Source organism: Amblyraja radiata, chromosome 17 (genome assembly GCF_010909765.2).
Source record: "Amblyraja radiata isolate CabotCenter1 chromosome 17, sAmbRad1.1.pri, whole genome shotgun sequence".
NCBI classification, from domain to species: domain Eukaryota; kingdom Metazoa; phylum Chordata; class Chondrichthyes; order Rajiformes; family Rajidae; genus Amblyraja; species Amblyraja radiata.
In genome coordinates, this window is record NC_045972.1 from 8,212,781 (window position 1) to 8,238,745 (window position 25,965).

Genomic DNA, 25,965 nt, shown 5'->3' on the forward strand with positions numbered 1-25,965 from the left:
TGTAATTGTGGTGTAATTAATGGCATAGACGGCTGGCGTATTCAGTATTTTCCGAAGTGTCTCTACTGAAGATTAGTTTGTTACATGTTTATAGCTGTGTAAATGGCATGTATATGGAGGACATAGCATCTTGGTCTAATGTGTTTGTCTATCTGTTTATATAAACACCACATATAGTGAATTATTTGTTCTTTTAGTTCGAAGAAGACCCTTGTTCAAAGCTCTTATGGCATAACATTGCTAGTGAGCTGAACATACCAGATTCCTAGTTTTAGGTTGTTTCAAGATTCAGGCTGAATACTGTCACGGCAAGAAAATAATATGCAGATAAAAGCTCCTGAAGTGTTAGTCTCCTAAAGATCGAATGGGTCAGGCAGAGATCATCCCATAATTCTGTTAGGCAGGCAGTTCCAGGATTTAGACTGGGCAACAATGAAGGGATGTTGATGCATTTCCAGCTCAGACATATGTGAGATTTGGAAAATGTGGGTTGGTGTTCCCATGGACTTGCTGTCCTTAGTGGCTGAGGTGGCAAGTTTATGGTAAGCCCTTGGCATGTTGCACTTTGTCGATGGTGATGCACTGCAGTCAGTGTGTCCTAGAGTAGGAGGGAATTAATGTTTAATGAGATGGATGAGGCTGCTTTTTCCTTGTTTGCATTGAGTTTCTTGAATGTTGTTGGGATGTGAATAATATTTGTATTGTAGTCCTTGTGAGAAGTTCCATATAAATGGTGAGAAGACACTAGGGTGCTGGGAGTGAGTATTGATGTTGTTGCAACCAATTTACTTGTGCAAGAATGGGATTTACTTGGGCTATGTGGATGGCCATGTGCTAAATTTAGCCTGTAAATGAGAAGCAAGCATCTCCAGGTTCCAAGATGGGTAAATAGCCTGCGATTCATTCTATAAGTGGTCAGAAGTTAAATTTGGTTTGAAGTCCAATAGAACTAAATAAAAACTTGAATAAATGACACGGTTGATTACAGAAACTTTTTAAGACCACTTGGTGAGTTGTTCAAACCCATTTGTTTTCGGTTAGAATTTTCACGAGCTGCTGTTTGGCAATTAAAAATAAAAAAATCGCATACACGTTTGATGTTGGAAGATTGTCGAGGAAGTGAAGCATGTTCAGAATTGAGTTGCCCTGGGCATTGGTACCAAAATAGTCTGCTCTGGAGATTTTGACAATTAACAAAAGCCTTAATTATTCATTCATTGAGAATAAATTCTTAAATTTTTTTTAAAAAAGTTTTAAAGCCCAGTCTTGAAATGGCTACCACTCTAAAGTAACGGTTATTTAAAATACAATGAATTCTAAATTGGCTGAGGATAATGTCTATTTGGGAAGTCAATTTTGTATTTCTTCACTATCATATTCTTTAATGTGGCTCCAGTATGATTCCAGTGGGCATTATAGTGGAATGATCGCAAACAATATTCCACAAGCTGAATAAGGATAGCAGCAATTAAAATGGATTTTGTAAATGTGACATACTGCCTTTGGGCAAATGTATTTGGAATCTTAGAAAGGGTCTTTTCATCCACTCGGATATTTTCCAAGTGTTATTTCATTCATATTTATAATTGGCCTGCAAACTAGATTGACTAGAAATTAATGTAACAATATTTTTTTTTTAAATTAATAATTTGCGCAGGACTTACAAGGATTCTTACAAGGATTCTTCACAGCACTGCTGTGAATCTGTTGGAGAGGGAAATATACAGTTTGATTTGGTAGAATGAAATGGATGGTTAGAATCTTCCATGTGTTTCTGCACTTTGCCCATGTGAGTGTCGTGGAAATCCCTTTTTAAATATAATAATCTGATTCCACCAGCCCTGGCAGCACAATCCAGATATCGACCACTGTGAGCTAAAACTTAATTCTCCTACTTCCCATCTTAAAACGCTACGCTCCTGTTTTTAATAACCCCCTGTTAGGAAAAAGATTCTGACCATCTACCCCAAGATGGCTATCCGAAACGTCACCATTCCTTCTCTCCAGAGATGCTGCAGCCTGCCCCGCTGAGTTACTCCAGCATTTTGTGTTCATCTTCGGTTTAAACCAGCATCTGCAGTTCCTTCTTACACATGGCTATCCATCATCTTGGATACTTACCAGGTCACCATTCAGCCTCCTTCACTCTAGGCAAAAATAAATCCAGCCTAAACGCTTTCTTCCCCCCCCCCCCCCCCCCCCCCCCCCTCCCAAATCTAGCCACCAACCTGTGGAATCTGCCCATTTTCTCGCACAATTGCATCTAGCACACTGTTCTTCAAGTGTGGCCCAATTAGCGTTTTGTAAGGTTGAATCTTCAATAGTCTATTCTATGCCCCAGTATTAACTAATTCTCTTTCCAGCATTTTGGGTTTTACATTTTGGGTTTCCAGTACCTGGAGCTTTTTTGATAATATCTTTGAATGGTCCAATATTAAAGGCTTTGTTCTAATCTCTCTACATAATTAAATATTCTTACCAGGATCAAACACGGGTATGCATTTGCCAAAGTCTGAAACCCCCTCCAGTCATATTACACCCACACCTGCACGTCCAGGATTTCTCTCGCTCCACCATTGGCAATTGTCAAATAGCACTGAGTGAAAACGAGCCAACTTTTCAACATGATCAAACGTGAGGAGGCACAAGCAGCTGCAAGTGTGGAACATGAGCTGGTCTTGTTTTGAGGAGGAGTTTTCTGTGGTTAATGTGCACAGTCGGATTTTAATAATGGCCATTTTTATACATTTTGGTTTCGCCATGTGGAAATGACAGCTGTGTTTATACATAGTCCCACCCCTATTTCAGGGCACCATAATGTTTGGGACACAGCAATGTCATGTAAATTATATTTTGTTGCATATCCTTTGCATGCAATGACTGCTTGAAGTCTGCGATTCATGGACATCACCAGTTGCTGGGTGTCTTCTTTGGTGATGCTCTGCCAGGCATGTACTGCAGCCATCTTTAGCTTATGCTTGTTTTGGGGACTAGTCCCCTTCAGTTTTCCTTTCAGCATATAAAAGGCATGCTCAATTGGGTTCAGATTGGGTGATTGACTTGGCCACTCAAGAATTTACCATTTTTTAGTTTTGAAAAACTCCTTTGTTACTTTAACAGTATGTTTGGGATAATTGTCTTGCTGTGGAATGAACCACCGGCCAATGAGTTTTGAATTGTGGAGGGGACATGGATATGTGATGATGGGGGTCCGAAACCATCTTCAGACTGGTCCACTCATCTGTGTCCTCCAGAGATGCTGCCTGGCCTGTTCAGTTACTCCAGCACTTATTTTGGTAAACCAACATCTGTAGTTCCTTGTTTAAGAAGGAACTGCAGATGCTGGAAAAATCGAAGGTAGACAAAAATGCTGGAGGAACTCAGCGGGTGAGGCAGCATCCATGGAGCGAAGGAAATGGGCAATGTTTTGGGTCAAGAGCCTTCTTCAGACCTTATCTCTTGGGGTTTGCATGCTTTCCTGTGCTGTGGGGGCATTGACCCAGTAAGGAACCAAGATAACTAATTATGTGAAACAGCTGCAGTGTGTAGTGTGATTAACCTGTGACCACTGAAATGTGAGTGGCTTATTTTTGTGTCTGAATGCTGTTATCCCTTGTGTTGTGTGTCTAGCAAATTATAATTTAATAAATTCAGTTTGCATGAAGAAGGTGTTTCTTCTGAATGTTCAAGTAGCACTGGGATGAGGTAAATGCTGATAAAGTGCTTAATTGTTCTTGCCTTTTTATTTTTGTAGTTCACTTCAACTGCAGTGATCAAAAGGGTCTGGAATTCCACACGAATGATCCGCATTTCCATGTTCAATCTGATGGAAAGGTGCTTGTCGGAAGATATGTATCGTCAACAAACCAAATAAGTTTTATGATCACTGCACATAGTGAGACTAAAGAGACATGGAAGACTGCCGTCAGCATCCTAATAAATGGTGAAAAGGTATTTATTTATTTTTAAAATTCAAGATGAATGTTTGAATAGTAGTGACCACAATAAATACCAAAGATTTGCAATATTCTAGCATTTTTGAACAATGGAGGTTTGGGAATAGATGAATGGGAGCATTCCAACTTTAATGGCTGTTGTAGATTTAGGCACGATTCTTGGATTTTGAGCAGAAACACTTTCCCGCTACAGGTGAAGTTATTGTAAAGAACCACTGCCTTTTGCGTTACAGGTGAAAGATTCTACGGGGAGCACACCTGACGTGCCAGTGATTATGTGGCCTTCACGGTTTTATCGCTCCGGATTGAGACGGTGGAAGCGAGAGTGGGTGATTCCTGTCACCAAACATCCAGAAAACGATATAGGGACTTTCCCTAAGCAAGTTGTACAGGTTTGTATTTAAAACTCAAATTGTAGTGAAGTACCGTTTTGGGAATTGTGGCGGTATTGACTTCAAACTGAGTCAGTTTTGGCTCAAATACTGTTTGGAATTAAGTAGTATAAATAACACAAGCGTGAAAGTGGCAACTAAATTATTACCGACTATCTAATCGTCAATGAAGCATAGGAATGTAAACAAGTGGAATTTTTTTCCAAATAATTTCATACTTTTTTTCCAAATAATTCCATACTTTTTCCAAATTTCAAAACAAGAATTGTATCTTAGTGACCCAGAATTTGTAATGAGGAAAACAATGATGCTTTTTATGCTGTTATGGAGAAAGAGTTCAACCCCACACTGGTGTGCTCCTACAAACAGGCATTGGTCCACACCTGCAGAGGCACAGATATATAATAGTAGAAAGTAGATGAATGGTAGCGATGTCAGTGATTGCCCCTCCACAGAGTGCCGTATACCCGACTTTTCCATTGATTTCAGTGACGTGACTCTTTCACATGGTTATAACCTGTCACTTTAAAATAAGAACAAATGTTGTACCTTCATTCCCAAGAATCTTATAGAAACTTACAAAATTCTTAAGGGGTTGGACAGGCTAGATGCAGGAAGATTGTTCCCGATGTTGGGGAAGTCCAGAACAAGTGGTCACAGTTTAAGGATAAGGGGGAAATCTTTTAGGACCGAGATGAGAAAAACATTTTTCACACAGAGAGTGGTGAATCTCTGGAATTCTCTGCCACAGAAGGTAGTTGAGGCTAGTTCATTGGCTATATTTAAGAGGGAGTTAGATGTGGCCCTTGTGGCTAAAGGAATCAGGGGGTATGGAGAGAAGGCAGGTACAGGATACTGAGTTGGATGATCAGCCATGATCATATTGAATGGCAGTGCAGGCTCGAAGGGCCGAATGGCCTACTCCTGCACCTATTTTCTATGTTTCATTGAATGAGATGTAATGTCATTTTTAGTGGTGTGCTAAAATATAATTATTGCTTAACCACTCTGAACCTGGGTGCCCGTCCACACCTGGCTCCATGCTTGGACACTTGCCTTGCAGCTCCTGCCTATCCAGACCCACTTTCTCAATACCCAAAGGGCTGATGCTCTGCACCTATCAGCAGTGAATGGGTCTGCGAGCCATGTTTGAGCATTCCAATAGATTTTAAAGATTTTTTTAAAATACAAGAAATAGTTTTGTTTTAAACCATTAAATTATAATAATTCATGCCCACACATTGGGGTTGTCATTTTGATACCTGCACTCCCTGACATATAATTAAGGACCCAATGTGGCCCTTAACTATATGCCGTTGGCACCTTTGCCCCTCACCCTCAAGTCCTGATCTTTTCTTATTACTCTACTAACTGGGGAAGCTGCCACCTCTTTGTTTCCTCATGTTGCATCCTCTTTCCTTGGATTTCCTGTACTCCCAGTTCCCAATTTCCCACCAGGGTTACAGGAATGTTTGTTTCCAACCTGGTTGTCTCCACCTACATCAGCCAGTTTAGAAAAGACCTTGAAATTGGGATGTATTGAACCATATCGTTCAATGTTCATGTGGTGTCTTGAGGTGATTCACATTTGAGTTTTTTGTTGATTGGTATAGCTTTTCTGACTTGCCATAAAGTGCTTGCAAAACTGTTCTCATCAGATTTATTCTTCTCTCTTAACAGATCAAGTCTAACCTGGCAAATATATATTACGTTATAACAGGCCCAGGAGCAAATGAGCCACCTATTGGGATTTTTACTATAAATAAAAAGAATGGTTATATTTATCTGCATAAACCTTTAGACAGAGAAAAACAAGACAAATACAGAGTGAGTATAATCTATATTACTAAAACTCTTCTCTTGTGTGTATGTACATGTGTGTCATCTGGGCACAATCGGGTTAATTCCTATTTTCTTCCAAACGCTAGGCCACAGCCATTTTCACACATCCTACTCACATTTTCCCCCCCGGAGGCGATAAACACCCTCCCATCGCATTTCCACCTATATTTCTGAACTTTCTGATCCTTGTAATTTTAAAAAACAGCCCAAACTCGCCCGTTTTGAGGAGAAATCCGGCTAACGTCACAATGCACTCACACGGCAGGGAGGGACACTCCGGGAGGGAGGGGCACTCCTATGCTCGCCATCAACGAGCAATGGCGGCAGCTTCCACCTCTACCCTCTCTACCCCACCCCCACCCCCCCTCCCTCCATCTCTACCACCACCCCCCCTCCTCCCTCTGTCTGTTAAGAACCAACTAACTAGCCTGACTATTTTATAAGAGTCTTAGATTTCTGGTTGAATGGTGAAGGGATGTGTAGAAACGAGGAACTGCATTTGCTGATTTACACAAAAGGGCACTGTGTTGAAATAACTCAGCGGGTCCGGGAGCATCTCTGGGGAGCATGGATAGGTGACTTTTTGCATCCCAACCCACTGAGTTACTCCAGCACGGTCCTTTATTTTTGAAATAATGTTTTTTTAATTGCAAGAGGATCACTTCTCTAATGACCACAATTTTTAATCTATCTGAAATAGCTGTTGGCTCATGCCTACGATGAAAATAATAATCCGGTTGAAGAGGCAGTGGATGTTCTCATCGAGGTTATTGATATGAATGATAATAGACCACAGTTTACTGAACCAACTTTCTATGGTACGGTAAAAGAAGGAGCTACGACAGGTAAGGCACTTTTTCATCTAATTTCTGAATTGATATTGAATGACCAATTCTTTATCGGATGAGAATTCCGTGGTGTTTTGAATTGTTATCCCAAATCTACAGCGTAAAGGGGCACTATGGTTCCCTTTTCACCTTTGAAATTTGTCCTGCATGGGTAGTGGAAAGAGAGATTATAGACAAAGACTGCAGATTTTTTTTTCTCTCAATGGGTTATTTCTACTGTTAATATATCCTGGTTGGACAAGTGTGGCTAGTTAGGCCAAATATGACAAATCTTTTATTTATTTATTTATCCCCCCCCCCCCTCTTTTTTTTTTTTACCCCCCCCCCCCCCCCAAAAACAAAAAAAGAGAAAGAAAAGAAAGAACCAAAAGACAACAGAAAAAAGCCACCAAAAAAAATAAAAATAAAATAAAGATTTAAAAAAAAACAATTATTTTGCCTTGCTGCCAAATTTTTACTTGTTTTCTCTGAACCCATTACATATGTTTATTTATAAAATGAATGAAGGGTTTTGTCGTCTTTAAAGAATCACTGTCCAGAAACAGCCACGACAATTTGCTTTTGTAATGCTTTAGTTGGATAAGCAGACTCGACGCATCCACATCTAGTGATGTAGTTGCCACAACATTGTACCACAGTTACAGAGTACAATCCAATCAGAGGAATAAGTGTACTTTGGCTCGGTAAACTGATTAAAGAAATTAGGATAACTTAAAATGCTTATTAGCCTATCCTGGTATTTGCAGTTGGCTCCAAAGGAATTGGCACATGACTAAATCTGCCAAGGTTGCCACAGACATACTCTGGCTTTCGAAGATGATTCTGGGCAAAGCAAACTATCTGTTTCCTCTCGAGTGGGGAATGCAGCTTTACTCAGAACGCTCCAGTCAAGAGTGCATTATGATAACATATTTACATAGGAAATATTCTTTTTTTAAATTTTTGTATTTTTATTAGAAGCAATGTACAGTAGTATAGCCCGCAGCATATGACAAAATACATTTAATGTACATCTTCTATTTTAAATTTAACAGGATAAAAATAGAACAAGAGAGAAAGAATGAAAAAGAGAGAGTGTGAAAGAAATAGTGATGTGTAAACCCCTAGACTAGCATAGTGCAGTCCAGGAGTGAACGAGTAAAAGCCTATAGAAGACAAAGACGACAAAAACCAAAAATAATAACAAAAAAGGAAAAAAAAATAGACCCTTATGTGTTGATATACCTGCTTCATTTCTCGAACCTGTTCGTGAATCGGTTTAATTCCAGAGTTGTGTTGCACCATATTATACTTGTAATGAATCAATAAAAGGAGACCATACCTTTAAAAATTACTCTGATTTTCCTGCTAAGACGAGTCACATATCTTCAAGATGTAGCATCTCAGACATGCTTGTGATCCACATTTTAAGCGTTGGGGTAGATGCATTTTTCCAAAATTTAAGTATAGGTTTTTTTTGCCATTATCAAGCCGTAGTTGAGAAAACGACTTTGAAAGGTCTGAAGAAGGGTTTCGGCCCGAAACGTCGCCTATTTCCTTCACTCCATAGTTGCTGCTGCACCCGCTGAGTTTCCCCAGCAATTTTGTGTACCTTCGATATTCCAGCATCTGCAGTTCCCTTTTGAAGACTTTGGAAATATTGATAGCTCAGAGCAGGCACCTGTTATTCCAAAAATAATTATTTCTGTATTGGGGTCCAGTTTTGTTTTTAACAATTTTGAGAAGATTTCAAAGGTTTCTTTCCAAAATGTATGGAGTTTTATGCAAGAGGCGAAGGAGTGTGCTATAGTTGCTTCTTGGGATAAACATTTGTCGCAGATGGGAGATACATTTGGGAAAATTTTGTTCAGTTTAGTTTTTGAGTAATATAGTCTATGTACAGATGGCACAATGGGCTAAGTGTTCGGCTGGCAACCGGAAGGTAGCTGGTTCGAATCCCGCTTGGAGTGCATACTGTCGTTGTGTCCTTGGGCAAGACACTTCACCCACCTTTGCCTGTGTGTGTCCTTGGGCAAGACACTTCACCCACCTTTGCCTGTGTGTGTGGATGTAATTATGTGAAGCACTTTGGGGTCAATGCAAGTTGACTAAAAATGTGCTATATAAATAAAAGAAATTAAAAATGTAGTATTTTAAATTGGATTAGAATATGTCTTGCATTAATCGAACAGTTATGTACATATAGAAGATATTTTTCCCATCTGTCTTTGGGAATTTTTAAACTTAATTCCTGTTCCCATACATAGGAAATATTCTAAGGGGCTTCAACAGGATGGATGCTTTTCCTCCTAATGGGGCAAGCTGGGCAGCACAGTGGCACAGTGGTAATGTTGCAGCCTTACAACACCAGAGACAGGTTTGATCCTGACCACTTGTTGCTGTCTGTGCCACGTGGGTTTTCTCCGGGTACTCCGGTTTCCACCCACATTCCAAAGATGAGCAGCTTTGTAGGTTAATTGGCTTCTGTAAATTGTCCCTCGTGTGTTGGATAGGACTAGTGTCTGGGTGATCGTTGGTCGTCATGGTCTTGGTGGGTCGAAGGGCTTGTTTCCACACTATCTCTAAACTCAAAAACCAGGTATGAGGTTATCTAGTCTAGATGTAATCGGGAGGAATTGCTTCTGATGGGTGTGAATGTTTAGAATTGTTTGCTCCAGGGAGCCATTGAGTTGCATTCAAAACGGAGGTGTTTGTTGGGTAGTGAAGAAAGTGTGAGGAATGGGTAGTAAAGTGCAGATGAGCCTTGGAACATTGTGTTGGAAGCAGGTTCTAGGGTGTGTGAACTTCTGCATTTTATTGTGGTGCAGTAGTTTAACTTAACAGTGGGGCCTTTACTTCATCCAGTTCTATCTAATTGTGTCATGCTCTCATATTAGTATTTTGGAGTATTGTTTCTTGTACACTGAACAAACCGGCAGATTTTTATCATAAAATGTGTTTATGACAATGGGGTCGATGAGATTGCAGTATTGCTGGTTTGTTGAAAAATGCTGACATGTCTGTATCTCAGTTCAGTTTTTAAACCTAATATTTTCCATGGGCTTGGGAGAAAAATGTTTGTGTCTATACTGATGTAATTTAATGTACATTTGTTGGCAGGTACTGCAATCATGAACTTGACAGCCACGGACGCAGATGAGAAAGATAATTTGAATTCTATGATCGGATATTCCATTCAGGATCAAGATCCAAAATTTCCTCATGCACATATGTTTACAATTAGTACTAAAACTGGACTGATCAGTGTGCTGACAGAAGGTCTGGATCGGGAGGTGAGTCTGTACATTTCACTGCAGAGTTTGTAGGTGAAAATATTAACTCTTATTTGAAGCATCCCTTTGGTTTTTCCTTGGTTTAATGAATAAAGAGTGTGCCTATTTAAAATATTGGGTAGCAGTAGATTTGTAGCCTTGTGGCACAAGTGACCTGGGTTCAATCCTGACTTTCGGTTGCAGCCTGTATTTGTACGTTCTCGCTGTGACCGCAAGGGCTTTGGGTGATCTGGTTTCCTCTCGCATTCTAAAGACGTGTAGGTTAATAGGCTTCTGTAAATTCTCCCTAGTGTGCAGGATAGAAATAGTGTATGGGTTATCGCTGGTCTGTGCCGACTCGGAGGGCCAAAGGGCCCGTTTCCAAGCTGCATTTCTAAGCTAAATAAATAAACTTCATTTGCAGTGATGCTGAAGTATTGGAGACCACGGGGCTTGGGGGCCCTTGATGGATGTAGCATGTTTGGAAAAGGGCAATATTCTCTACATTAGGGACTTGTTGGTCATTAATCCTTGGGAGATGTTTTTCTGTTGGGATGGAAGAAATTAATGTGGAAATTGTAGACATTTAAAACTGCAAGAATGTTGCCAAATTACAGTTAGAGCTACTGAGAAAGGCGCCGATGGAACATTTAATAGTTGCCATTTTAACTATAGACACTTTATCTGTGGTATTAATTTAATTGGCAGAATTAGCGGGCAATTGGGGGAAAAGACTTTCTCCTGGCGGGCATGGTGAAAAAAATAAACCTTTATTACATTTGAAGGATATTTGGACAAACTATTGAAGGTGGTGCCACAGACCATGGGTTGAGAACTCAAGTGGTTGTCAATTAGTTTGTTTTTTTAACCAGTGTCGTTATAGAATGTGTTGTAATTATCTGACTATGAAGAATACGCTTCAAACATGCTCTTTAATTTTATTTCATTTCAGAAATACGATAAATACACACTTGTGGTTCAAGCAGCAGATAGTAGAGGTGAAGGACTGGCTACCAAAGCCACAGCAATAATTACTGTTCTGGACAGAAATGATAATGCCCCACAATTTGTGACCACTTCGGTAAAGATTTATTTTTTTTGCATATTTTACCATTTCCCTTTTGCATTTTTAAACATTTCCTGCGGAGTACAAAAAAACAGATCCTTAAACTGGACATGAAATTAATGTTTCTAATTGTTTGAGGTGGAATGTTGAAGCATTGCATAATATTCTGGCCATTTCCACTTGTGTTTGCCAGGCAAAGGATCTTTTAACTTTGTGAAAGAAGTGCTTGCACCTTGTACACTTGGAGTTGGAATTACAAAGTCCCAGACCATCTCTAATCAACTGTGACTGAGGAGATGCTCCCCTTATCCTTGCGAAATGAAAGCTCATTTGGGCAATATTCAAGAGTATTTTGGGAACCATTCTGTGGTAAATTGTTAGTGGCTTCAGGAGAATGGAGATTTTTCTTTTTGATATTGGATGGCTGCAAGAAGAGAACAAAGTTGAATCCACCCTAGCTTGGGTGTTGAGTTGGAACAGTCTGTAAATCATAAAGCCTATTGAATTAGGGGATTGAAGGCTTTGTGGCCACGTTTACCGATGATACAAAGTTAGTGATACAAAGATATTAAAGATACAAAGGGGCAGGAGTGTAGAGAAGTTAAGGGCTCTGCAGAAGGACTCTGACCGGTTAGGAGAGTGGGCTGAGAAATACAGTGTAGCAAAATGTGGAATCATGCATTGGTAGTAGGTATAAAGGCGCAGACTATTTTCTAAACGGGGAGAGAATTCAGAAATCGGAGATGCAAAGGAACTTGGGATTGCTGGTGCAGGATTCCCAAAAATCTAACTTGCAAGTCGAATCGGTAGTAAGCAAGGGGAATGCAATGCTAGCATTAACTTTGAGAGGGCTAGAATACAAAAAAACAAGGATGTAACGCTGAGGCATTATTAGGCATTGGTCAGACGCGTTGTTTTGGGCTCCATATCTGAGGAAGGATGTGCCGGCATTGGAGAGAGTCTGGAGGGGTTTACGAGAATGATCCCAGGGATTATTGGGTTCATGTGATGAGCATTTGAAGGCACTGGACCTGTACTCGCTGGAGTTTGGAAGGATAAAGGGGACTTCATTAAAAATATCCATTGACTTGGCCTCCACAAGCTTACTTACTTGTGGAGGCCATGTCAATGGATATTTTTAAGGTGGAGATTGATAAGTTCTTGATTAGTACATGTGTCGAGCGTTATGGGTAGAAAGCAGGACACTAGGATTGAGAGGGAAAGATAGATCAGCCATGATTGAATGGGGGAGTAGGCTTAATGGGCAGAGTGACCTAATTCTGCTCCTACAACTTGTAATAATGACTATTTTTTTAATTGCAGGTTACTGTTAGTGCTCCAGAAAATGAAGTGGATTATGATGTATCAAGGCACCCTGTAACTGATGCCGATAAGGCATATACACCAGCCTGGAAAGCAAACTTCAGTATAATCTTTGGGAATGAGAGACAGCAATTCACTGTGGAGACCGACTTGGATAATAATGGAATCCTTAAATTGATAAAGGTATGGCACTCCAGTCCACTGGTAACCACACATTTTTGTATGTTGAGATGGGATTTGGGCAGTTTGGAACGGCTGCAATATTGGCATCTCCTGATAATGTGGAAAATTGCCTTGATGTCCTCTCCATGTAAAACGAAATACTGGTGTAAATAATATTGGATTAACCAAACCCAGTCAGGCCAACAATATGGTAGTTTTGCTTTCACGAAAGGGCAGAAAATGGGCCTTATTACATGGTAATAAATAACATCACATGCTCATTGAATCTTGGTTTAATTATCAGCAGATAGACACAAAATGATGGAGTAACTCAGTGGGATAGGCAGCATCTCTGGAGAGAAATAATTGGCGACGATTCGGGTCTCGTCCCTTCTTGACTCTTGTCACTTGACACCGGACCTGAAAAGGGCTAAATCCCAGAGATATAAGGGGGGGGGGGGGGATGCCACTTTATTGGCCCAAATCACACCTCATTCACATAAGGGAAGATCTTTGTGGCTTACAATTGAAATCCCGCTTTTACTTCCCACCCACCACGCTAGGACTGCTGCAGATGTCCCTTCGTGTTCTATGATCAGTCATTGTATACTGCTTCCATAATAAGGTCACATGTGGGGCCATCCACTTATTTCCACGGCAAACAATGTCCAGAATTTTTTTGCTATACAGAATAAAAGTGCATCAGTTCATGTCTGTGTGTGGCAGTATTTAGGCAATCATGAAAATAGGCTGCAAACATTTATATAACATTCATGTCACATGTGCAAGGCAATAAGTCAAGTCAAGTTTATTTGTCACATACACATACGAGATGTGCAGTGAAATGAAAGTGGCAATGCTCGCGGACCTTTGTGCAAAAGACAAACAACCAAACAAACTATAAACACAATCATAACCCACATATTCTTTTACATAATAAATAATGGAAGGAAAAACGTTCAGCAGAGTTAGTCCCTGGTGAGATAGGCGTTTACAGTCCGAATGGCCTCTGGGAAGAAACTCCTTCTGAACCTCTCCGTTCTCACCGCATGGCAACGGAGGCGTTTGCCTGACCGTAGCAGCTTGAACAGTCCGTTACAGGGGTGGAAAAGTCTCCCATGATTTTATTTGCTCTGGAGTTGCACCTCCTGTTAAATAGCTCCTGCAGGGGTGTGAGTGAAGTTCCCATAGTGCGTTCGGCCAAACTATGCAATAACGATCTTGCAATGAGACGTTTGGAGCATTCTCTTGACACGACTACAGAGTTTGTGCAAAAAAATCCCTTGGGATGGGGGAGTGAACTAGGGCAGCCTTGACTACTGTGGAGTGGTCAACAGGTCAATGAAGGACTCAACAAGACTACTTTGAAGCTGGTGTGACTTGGGTGGGGGAGGGATGGAGAGAGTGAATACAAGGGTTACTTGAAGTTAGAGAAATCAATGTTCATACCACTGGGTTGTAAGCTGCCCAAGCGAAATAGGAGATGCTGTTCTTCCAATTTGCATTTGGCCTCACTTACACAATGGAGGAGGCCCAGGACAGAGGCGGCAGTGTGGGAAGGGGAATTAAAGTGTTTGGCAACTGGGGGATTGGGTAGGTACTGAGCAAAGGTATTTTCCAGTCTACGTTTGGTCTAGTTAATTCTTCCTGCTTGCCATTGTGAAGCAACACGGTGCTTTTGGCTCTGTGATCAAATGGTACTTTCTAAAAGCATTTTGTTGGGATATTCCCTGTAGTTTTTGCATATTTAATTGTATTTGTCAATGTGACTTTTTCATTTATCTCACATATTTTAGTTTAAATTGTTTTTCATGAAGAGATTGTAGGGTGACTTGGACAGGTTGGGAGGAGTGGGCAGATGCAGTTTAATGCAGATAAATGTGAGGTTATCCACTTTGGTAGCGAAAATAGGAAGGCAGATTACTATCTAAATGGCGTCAAGTTGGGAAAAGGGGAAGTACAACGGGATCTGGGGGTCCTTGTTCATCAGTCTATGAATGTAAGCATGCAGGTACAGCAGGCAGTGAAGAAAGCGAATGGCATGTTGGCCTTTATAACAAGAAGAGTTGAGTATAGGAGCAATGAGGTCCTTCTGCAGCTGTATAAGGCCCTAGTGAGACCACACCTGGAGTATCGTGTACAGTTTTGGTCTCCTAATTTGAGGAAGGACATTCTTGCTATTGAGGGAGTGCAGCTTAGGGAATTTACAAGGTTAATTCCCAGGATGGCGGGACTGTCATATGCTGAGAGAATGGAGTAGCTGTGCTTGTACACTCTGGAGTAGAAGGATGAGAGGCAATCTCATTGAAACGTATAAGATTGTTAAGGTTTTGGACACGCTAGAGGCAGGAAACGTGTTCCCGATGTTGGGGGAGACCAGACCCAGGGACTACAGTTTAAGAATAAGGAGTAAGCCATTTAGAACGGAGACGAGGAAACACTTTTTCTCACAGAGAGTTGTGAGTCTGTGGAATTCTCTGCCTCAGAGAGCGGTGGAGGCAGGATCTCTGGATGCTTTCAAGAGAGAGCTAGATTGGGCCCTTAAAAATAGCAGAGTCAGGGGATATGGGGAGAGGGGGAGAGGGCAGGAACGGGATACTGATTGGGGATGATTAGACATGATCATATTGAATGGCGGTGCTGGCTCGAATGGCCGAATGGCCTACTCCTACACCTATTGTCTATTGTCTATAATGCTTAATCAATATATCACTGATTTTTTTTTTTTAATTTTCCAATGCAGCCCCTGGATTTTGAGAAGAGCAAAACGCATATTGTGACAATTGAAGTAAGGAATCTGATGCCTTTCCCTGATACCCTATCACTCTCCTCAGCTACAGTAACCATCAACGTGATTGATGTCAATGAAGCGCCAATATTTACTCCAGAAACAAAGACTAGCATGCAGCCTGAGAATCTACCGGTTGGCAGTACTGTCACTACAAGCAAGGCAAAAGACCCAGACAGTGCACAGCACCAAAATGTTAGGTATGAAATAGAAATGTGGGGACACCTTCAAATTAGCAATATTTTCCTGTGCTGAGCTGCTATTTTGAGTAGGATTATTAATTGAGAGCTACAAGGTGGGTAGTTTCAACACTGTGTGTAGGAATGAGCTGCAGGTGCTGGTTTACACCAAAGATAGTCTGAAGAAGGGTCTCGACCTGAGATCACCCATTCGTTCTATCCAGAGATGCTGCCTGTCCCACTGAGTTTCTCCAGCATTTTGTGCCATCTTAGTTCAGGACAATATCTGTTGAATGCTCTTTGTAATTATGAATGCTGGGACCTTGAGTTAGATACTAGATAGTTTCATTGGAATGGGATGAGGCTATGCAGCCTTGGAGCCTGCTCCATTGTTCAAATAGATATTGGCTGTCCCTATCTTTGGCCTCTGCTCCACCTTCCTACCTGTGTCCTATAATCTGTGCCAGACCAAAATCATCTGTCCTCGGTCTTGAATGAGTTGGCCTCAGCTTTTTGTGATGAGGGATTCCCTCTCACAAATTTGTGATCCCAGAGATAAAGTTATCTTGAATTCTGTTTCTGAAACCATATCCTCCCCTGCGGCTCTCCGCAGTTAAGCTTCCTGCATTGTCCCAGATGCTACCTGACCAGCTGAATTCCTCCGGTAGCTTTCTTTTTGCTCCAGACGTCAGCACCTGCAGTCTCTTGTACCTATCAAAATATTTAGCGTGCACTTTTTTATAATTTCAATATCAAACATTTCCTTTCAGGGTATAGGTATTTTGTCACTCCTGTAAACCATTAGATTTTAAAGTGCAAATTGGGTATCATTATTGATATGAAGAAAGACACAAAGCTGGGGTAAATCAGCGGGACAGGCGGCATCTCTGGAGAGAAGGAATGGATTACATTTTGGGTCGAGGCCCTTCAGACTGGTTAGGGATAAGGGAAAAAAATGATTTGGTTGTGTCTTCAATGTTATTGAAACCTTGTATAATAGGCCGTAGTCTGTTTTGCCATTGTCTTTTTTTAAAAAAGGATATAATTTAAGGATTTATTTAATGCTGTACGGCCATCCACTAGTGGATATGGCCTATCCAGCTGTAATGGGGCACAGTAGCAAGCGGCACAAAGTGAGATCCGTTTATCTCAGCCCTCGTACTAATTTGGCTATAAATTAAACTAGTCAGTTTAATGATTTACACATGCTAAGTGTTTTAAAATAAAGTATAAAATCAAGAGAGGAATAGATCATGTAGATGCACAGAGTCTCTTGCCCAGAGTAGGTGAATCAAAGACCAGAGGACATAGGTTTAAGATGAAGGGGAAAAGATTTAATAGGAATCTGAGGGGTACGTTTTTCACACAAAGGGTGATGGGTGTATGGAACAAGCTGCCAGAGGTGGTAATTGAGGCTGGGACTATCCCAAGGTTTAAGAAACTGCTAGATGGGTACATGGATAGGACAGGTTTGGAGGGTATGGGGTAAATGCGGGCAGGTAGGACGAGTGTAGCTGGGACACGTTGGGCCAAAGGGCCAGTTTATAATGCTTATTTATCTTGTTATATATATAAGTATGTGTATATGTATATGTGTGTGTGTGTGTGTGTATATATATGTGTGGGTGTGTGTGTGTGCTCTGATAAATCTCTAGTTTTCCACAAAGGCTGCACTTAAAATAACATTGTATTGCTTGTGGGGAGGAAAAAACATCATTTTCTTTTGACTTTGGGATTGGTGATAGTACGTGAATTTAATTTTGCATATATTGCAGGTACCGGATGGGAAGTGACCCAGCACAATGGTTTGAAATCGAGATGGAGACTGGCATCGTAAAACTAATCAGCGAAATGGATAGGGAGTCAGAATTTGTTAAAGATAACATTTACACTGCCACGGTCCTGGCTTATGATGATGGTGAGCCTCCACAGATCTACATGGCCACGTCCTGTAATAGTTTAGCCGCCTTCACTAATCATTAATGTTTCAATTTTTTATCCACTGGTCATAGGACAGTCACAATGAGGTTAATTTAATGCTTGATATGAAAGTGGGAATGGATTTTGAGAGGTTTTTCTGTCCCTCCATGTAGTTTCGCATTGAAGCTTTTAAAAGTTTTCAGAATCCAAGGGTGAACTGAAGTACAAATGAAAAGAAATTGGAGCCAATTTCAAAATGACGTTATTTTTGGTTCTGCAGTTTTCCAATGTTTGTTTTTCCTTTTGATCTGCGATGTAGTTCATCAGTACTGTTTAAATTGTCCATTTGAACCGAATCGCAAATGCAAATTTAGAACCTCAGAAAAATTATGCAATGATCTGTTTATATATGACATGATTTCATATTCGCTATGTAAATAGATTTGCAGAACATTTCCCAATGAAACTGTTTTTATGGCAAGCAATGAAGATTTTGCTCCTTAAAATGTAAATATAAAGGAACAATATTAAACCAAGATAACATTTTAAAGTGAAGTTTTGCAGCAGCTGTTGCGTTGCATAGTGTTTCCCATTGATTGCATTAGCATTTGCTGTTTTCAGCAGGATCGTTTCGTCTTTAAGATCAGTCATCCTCACTTTGAAAAGCCGCCTTACGTACAGTACCTGTTACATTTCTGCTCCAGTGGTGAATTAGCCACCATCATTTCTAGCAAAAAGGTATATCTGTGTAATTTTCCAGGTGCAGCAGTCAAAAATTAAACTAATACTGGGGTAATTATAGGAAGCCTCTAGCAGAATGACACCCTGGCCTTACCCAGCAATTCTTTCCTCAGAGTTATGGGAGGGGTGTGAACATGTTAACATTGGCCATCGTCCAAAATACCAACTAAGATGGACCAGTAGCTGATACTAATGCTTAAAAAAATAAAAAATAAAAAAGTTTAAATTATTTCAATCAATTTTCTTCATAAATAGATATTAAGATAAATGCTATAATGGCAACCCTGCGGTTCATCTGGAGGAATTAACTAAAGTGGTCAATTCTTCATCCATCAAGTTTAGCTTTATTGTCACCAATGTATAGTGAAATGCTTTGTAGGCATTGTAGCGCATCAGTCTATAGCTAAACGTTCAATCTCTACAATGACGTAGAGGTGAACCGGATAGTATCCTGCCTTGTGGAAGGATCATTGGAAAGCTTGATAACAGATGGAAAGAAGCCTCGGTCACTATGTGAAAAGACAATTTACTAGTCCCAGATAACATGAACTTTTTCCAATGTTTGCAATTGGTTTCAGAATTTTCCTTTTTGTCTGCAGGGAGTCCACCTGCCACTGGTACTGGGACTATCCTTGTGGATCTTGAAGATATCAATGATAATCCGCCCATTGCCACTTCACCTCTCAACCGGGTGTGCAACAAGAATGGTCTCCCTGTGAATGTGACCATTGTAGACAAAGACATTCCACCCAACACGTTTCCTTATGCAATAGCGCTGGTTCATGGAGCTGAGAATAACTGGACTATTGAATCAACAGGCAGGGGTAAGTTTATTACATTTCAAACAGAATGATGAACTAATAAGCATTTTAACCCTTTATCCTCAACGACTAGTCTTTCCTTGTCCGCTGCCTTGCTACTTGCTAGATATACACGCATTAGTAGAAAGCTGAATGCTGAGATGTGGGAACCTTAACTCTGCCTCTTATCAGCACACCACTCTCCCCTCACACATCCTCAAGGGCCTGCCCCACTTACCCGATTTTGCCGGCACCCATCATAGTCGCAGCAGGTCGCCGCAAATTTTCAACGTGTCGAAAATCCAGCGGCGACCATAAAAAGGTATGACTCTTTGGGCGACTACTCGCCATCAAACAGGCGTCACCCCGCGACCGTATCCAAAGAGTCATTCATTATACCAGCAATTATCTTGCAACATGCCTTTGTTATGGAATATTGCACGATTTTCAAGGAACCTACTCCAATGTAGGAAACTGGGAAGGATTAGGAGACAAGTCTAATGATAAGAGATGGAGCATATATCAGCAACAAGAGGGATTGATGGTGCAATTTGGTATTGTGGGGGTGATGTGTTCGTCGTGAAGTTTTGGATGCAGTGGAGTCATCACTCGTGAGGATGTATTTCAGTTGATTTGGTTACGATACAATAGAACTTTATTTTTCCCAGGAGGGAAATTGAGGTGGAGTTGGATGAAGGGAATGAAGACATGGGCCAAATCAAAGTGGCAGGTAGCAGCAAGGCTAATAATCTGATGAGAACAAACACAAGGGGCCATCGCCCCATAGCTTGCAAACTGGCATGTTTCGAGTTAAGCAATCCGTGATTCTGCGGAGGTTGCATAACAATCTGTCATCTTTTGTTCAGATGATGTGAAGCTGTTACGGCTGAAAAGAGAAATTGATCCGAACATCTATGAAGTTTCCATGAGAGTAACAGATGGCGGGACTCCACAGATGTCTCAGGTCACTGGACTGCGAGTGGAAGTGTGTGACTGTGAAAACGGAGCATGTAAACAGAGGATCGCTGCCGCTGCTTTTGGTATCCCTGGCATTCTGGCTATTCTGGGCGCTATCTTGGCCTTGTTGAGTAAGTATCATCTCAATTTCAAAGTGATCGTTGCTTCAAGAGTTGGGCTTAATCTTCTTCATTCCAAATCTTCAACTAAGCTGAGGTTCTGTGTATACGCCTTCTCTTTGGTCGAGGATGGCATAGGATTCTCTCCCCCTGCAATCTTTAGAGGCGGCTGTAAAGGGTGTGCAAGTAAATTGCTGATTAGAAATGCCACGTGATTTGGAAAACGAGTGAAGCAAGTCATTTGGCCCACAATGTTTGCAATGCCTGGGTCAAAGAATTATCCACTTAGTTTCCAACTGGAATGTAGATCTTTAAAGGAAAGGAATTGAACTCTGAAGGAGCAGTCAGTTTCTAACTGTATTTTTGTTTTGTTGCATTTCCCTCAATATTTTCTCATGTTTATATATAATCAATACTGTTTTTACAGCTAATTCTATTTCAACCTCATTCAAACATAGAGATGTCACGTGGTGTTCTTTTTATCCTTTTGTACCAATTACATGCAACATTCTCTACTTGCCAATACCTTGCCCATATGTGCTCTATTAACTTTTAAGGTTATGAATGTTAATTATGTCCCGTTTGAAGGAAAATGATTGTGGATTCCATAGATAGGTTTTAGTTCCATTTATTCCTCCTGTTTCATAACTGCAGGATGAGTTGTTTAAATTTAGGATATTAGAGTACTGCACCTTCAGAGTTCAATTCCTTTCCTTTAAAGATCTACATTCCAGGCTGGGCTTTTTGCTATTGCATCCATATGCTATGTATAATCCTTTGTAAGTTAAATGTATCAACGTTTATAAAAAAAAACTAATATTTCCAATTGAAGACTTTAAATATTTTTTGTTCTATAAATTCTAGTAAATATTTTTAAATGTGTCTTTTAGTTTTGGGGCTCCTGCTCCTGCTCTTTATAAAAAGGAGGCGAAGTGTCAAGAAGGATCCCTTATTGCCTGAGGAGGACATTCGGGATAATGTTTACCATTATGATGAAGAAGGTGGTGGTGAAGAAGACCAGGTTGGTGATGAATGGAATCGTTTTTCAGGGAGTCAGGGTGCAGATGATTACAAATAGTTAAACTCCACTATCATGTTTTATCCTCCCCATTTGGCCACAGTTGTGTCCATGTCCTGCAAAGGATTCAAACGCTTGCATCATGTGCACTTGTGACAGGTTGCTTAATGCTTCAGGTGTGTTGTGTTTCGGCTGTTGTAATAACTGAAGCCTTACACCTAGATAAAGGTCCAAAGACTTTATTAACGACATAGCATATATAACTTCATACTGGCACGTCTTTCTAATTCTAAAGGGAACAGGCAGGGAGGACTACTGTAAAAGTAAGTGGGCATAACTACCAAAGCATGACTCGTAACATGAGTGACACTGATCTACAAGGTGCAAATACTCTGCTCCAAGCTGCATTAACAGTTCATGCGTATAAAGCCTAGCCACCCACAACTCACTCCCACCTTGGCTGGACACTTTACCAGCTTCTACTCAGTCAGTAAGTGTGCCCTGTCTGTTTCATAACAAACGGGAAGCATATCATCTTGGTAAGATGTCCACTGTAGGTTTGCTTGAGTCCCATTGAGTAGTCTGGGCAGTTGGCAGATAATATCTTTATTATATAACTGTGTATCAAAATATCTCCATGCAATGTTGTGATTATAACTGTCTCGTTTAACAGGATTATGATCTCAGCCAACTGCACCGGGGCCTGGATGCCAGACCGGAGGTTGTTCGCAATGATGTGGCTCCTGTCCTCATGGCACCACAGTATCGGCCGCGCCCTGCTAACCCTGATGAGATCGGCACCTTTATTGATGAGGTAGGGTAGCAACCAGTCTGGAGACGGGTCTCGACCCGAAACGTCACCCGTTCCTTCTCACCAAAGATGCTGCCTGTCTCACTGAGTTACTGCAACATTTTAGTGTCTATCCTCAGTGTAAACCAGCATCTGCAGTTCCTACTTACACATTATTAAAATAACCTTGCTCTGGTGGGTGGGGGGAGGAGTAAAATTCCAATGCTGTTGATTTTGTATTACTGTCATAACCCAACACATGCAAGAAGTAGAAATTTGGATTATTTTGTTAATATTACTTAGATTCGCGTTATCCTGGCAGAAAATCCTTTGAGCCGGGCTGTTGCTGGTCTTCAGAAGTTCCCTGCTTTATACTAACTATCACTTGGTTTTGTTCCCACAGAACCTGAAGACCGCTGACAATGATCCAACTGCCCCTCCGTACGACTCCCTCCTGGTGTTTGATTATGAAGGCGGTGGTTCGGAGGCGGAATCTCTAAGTTCGGTGAACTCGTCCAACAACTCTGATGAGGACCAGGATTATGACCACTTGAACAGTTGGGGCCCGCGCTTCCGGAAGCTCGCTGAAATGTACGGCCACGGGGAGGAATGAGGAGGTGCAAATGAGCAAACATTTTACGGACTTGGGTTTCAACCACCTAATGATTGGAAAATATTGTGAGCAGAGTGCATGGCACAATTTGGTAGCAGGTGGAATGGATAACACTTTCCAGTTGGTCCTGCATTGAAACTTAGCAAATTGTTATGATGAAAACGAGCTTTTCCTGAGCTAATTGCAATGAATTATTGCTCGGAGCTTTATTTTCATTAGTCCATGACTCTCTCTTTAATTTTCCCAAAGTATAAATGAGCCAAAGTTTATTCTATTTTATATTACCCTACTCTGCTCTTATGGCAATATTCCACTGCTCAAATAATCTCTCTGCAGCTTTTTGAATGCAAATGAGAATGTTATTGGTTTTAGGTATGCAATAATGTAATATAAAGATAGGATTGCTTTTGAATAATTTACAGATCCATATGCAGAGTTTAATGTGGTTAAAGGCATCGTGGAATCAAATCTTTGCAGCTACTAGCCAAAATTTGCTTTGCATAAACGGCATATGCATTCTCAGGAATTGCTCATTTAGGAGCTTTTAAGGAAAGTCCACTTTTTAAACAAATATAGGATTACCTTCCTGTATGTACTACTGATTAATGAGTTGAAAATAAATGATTTTTTTACTAAATGTGTGAAAGCTGGTTTTATGATTGGTAGGTAGACTTTCAAAGCAAGAATCTACTGTCAGATCTTTGCAGTGGATGTGGTTTATTTGCACCATGTTTCCAAATAGTATTTTTAAATGATGTTATCTAATAGTCTGACCCATTCCCCACCAATCTTTGCCTCTAACATTATATATGTGGAACAAAGAGGGGACAGAATTTTGTTAATCCAATATTAGATTCTCTAACAAAGTCCTCTGCACTGGAGATTTTGAATGCCAACAGCCCTGTAAAACTATAAATCAATTAGAGGTGACCTAGATCATGTGCATCAACTTCCACAACCTTTTCCTTGTCCTGTTGTCCCTTCCTAAAATCCCATTAATTTATACCTGAAACTAATCAAAAGTCCAGGCACGCATTGAAAAAAACCAACTTGTCAATAAGGTGACATCTAATTTGCATCATAACAGCAGTGCAAATGTTTTTCCCTTTGACTTGTGTGACTGGACAACTTGGATATAAGCTCGCACCTGCACTTGCAGTTAAGCCTTTAGTGGACACTACAGGCTATAAGTGCCTTCCTGGATGATGGCGTCATGAAAGTGGTTCATATAGCACAGCACTGATTTATAGTTTTTCTACTATAATATTTCATATTTGCTAACTTAAGTAGAGCATAATTTGTGATATAAAACTGCAATGTAGATGATGTGACGACTAATGTTGCACTTCTCTGGTGAAAGGGTTGAGTTTTTCTGTTTTTTCTGTCATTTTAAAACCAAAGCTAGTGCCTATTATTTTGATGCAATTAAAATTGACGAAAAATTGGCTCCTTAAATTATTTTTATTTTATATTAGTTTCTTATTTGGCTGTTGCAATTTTAATTTTTCTGCTTTTGATGTTCAAGTGTATGTATTTTAAATAAATGTTTGTTGCAAAACACATCTGCCTCAGATCTTGCATGGATTGCTGTAGTAATGTGCTTTGAGGGTTTTGAGCTATTTTCGCATTGGTCTTGAACAAAATGAATGAATTGCCCTTTCAACATCTTCCTAATCGTTGATCCTGTGATCTCATTATCCCTTATATGCACACGTTGGGACAGGACATACAGTAACAGCAGCATGACTCAGTACATAAATATAGGAGCAGGATTATAGCCTTCTCAAGCTTGCCCTGCCATTCAATACAATGTGATCTGCCCAGTCCTCATTCCTGACTGTCCCAGCTCCAAAAACATGCCGTTCTAAAATGCTTCTACCTCCTTTTAAATACCTCACTCTGAGAATGCCAAAAAATTGCCATCTTCAGTGAGAAGTCCATTCTTAAGTGCACTTAATAATAATGGAAGCACAGTTCAATGTCAGTCAGTGGCTTTGAGGAAAAAGCTGCTTAGGACAACTTTTCGTAACACAAATAAATTGGAACAGATCTCTAAATGGGCTGTTCATGGCCCGGAGGTTAGCCTTGGTACAGTGGGTGAAAGTAACCAAGCAACTGACATCAAAACCCATGACTGTTTCTTGAGCGTGTAGCCAGGTAAATAATTCAATCCTTAGAAGCATTCCCTTTGTATTGAGGAAGAAATGCTTCCACTCCAGTTCTCATGTAATTTGAGGCAATTGTGGGCATTGGGCGAGGGGGGGTTGCAACTTACATTGGGCTTCTACCTATAGAACACAGTGGATTAAGAACCACTTCTGCATCGCATTGGATTCTATCCACTGATGGGCACAGTGGACAAGGCCCCCTATGAGATATCAATACCAAGAGAAATGTAGGGAGCATAGCCTTTTACAAGCTAAAGCCTTCATTTGTCAACTGGGAAGGACTGTACAGTACCTTCCAAGTTCAGCTGCCTGCAGAAATATGTCCATCTAACAGTGATTTTATTATTATTATTTTTTAATTTATTTATTTATTTTATTTTTAAATCGAAGCATTTGTACAGAGAGAAAACATTTGGCATCTAAGATCATACAATTATTGTACAGGTTCATTTTTAACCTTATAACCTAAAGTATGAAAATGAGAAAAGAAAAAGAAAACGTGAAAGAAAAGAAGTAGTAAGTGAGGAGATAGATTGAAGAAGAACAAAAGAGAACCCCTTAAACTACCAAAGCAGTGTAGCAGATAGACTGCTACAGTAAAAAGAGAAGTGGGGGTATACCTGCCCCTCGTCCCCCTCCTCACTCAACCCAGCATCGGATTTAAATTTAAATTTGTGTTGCACCATACTATTGTTGTAAGAATTCAGTAAAGGGTGTCCATGTCTTAAGGAATTGATCTGTTTTTTCTGCCAAGACAAGCCTAATGTTTTCCAAATGTAGTGTCTCGGACTTATCTGTAATCCACATCTTCACTGTGGGGACTGTTGTCTGTTTCCGAAATTTGAGTAGTAATTTTTTTTGGCGTTATTAGGCCATAGTTAAGGAAATGTCTTTGAAATATCGTTAGCTTAGAACAGGCCTCTGACTTCCCAGTGTGATCAGTTTTATATCGGGATCCAATTTAGTTTTAAGTATTTTAGAAAAGATATCAAAAATTCCCCTCCAGAAGTTTTATAATTTTGTGCAGGAAAC

At 40.4% G+C, this 25,965-nt stretch overlaps 1 protein-coding gene across 1 annotated transcript in view; it reads left to right on the plus strand.

The window, feature by feature from the left end:
- LOC116982459 (B-cadherin-like) overlaps positions 1-24,210 on the plus strand; it is a 40,060-nt gene extending 15,850 nt beyond the window's left edge. Inside the window, exons 3-16 of the mRNA XM_033035693.1 lie at positions 3,755-3,951; positions 4,190-4,348; positions 6,029-6,175; positions 6,891-7,035; positions 10,138-10,310; positions 11,242-11,370; positions 12,679-12,861; positions 15,584-15,828; positions 17,583-17,725; positions 19,068-19,292; positions 20,135-20,356; positions 21,235-21,365; positions 22,036-22,176; positions 22,556-24,210. Coding sequence (XP_032891584.1) covers positions 3,755-3,951; positions 4,190-4,348; positions 6,029-6,175; positions 6,891-7,035; positions 10,138-10,310; positions 11,242-11,370; positions 12,679-12,861; positions 15,584-15,828; positions 17,583-17,725; positions 19,068-19,292; positions 20,135-20,356; positions 21,235-21,365; positions 22,036-22,176; positions 22,556-22,765 — 2,450 coding nt within the window. The 3' untranslated portion in view covers positions 22,766-24,210. The remainder of the gene's footprint in view (positions 1-3,754; positions 3,952-4,189; positions 4,349-6,028; positions 6,176-6,890; positions 7,036-10,137; positions 10,311-11,241; positions 11,371-12,678; positions 12,862-15,583; positions 15,829-17,582; positions 17,726-19,067; positions 19,293-20,134; positions 20,357-21,234; positions 21,366-22,035; positions 22,177-22,555) is intronic.
- The last annotated feature ends 1,755 nt before the right edge of the window (positions 24,211-25,965 follow it).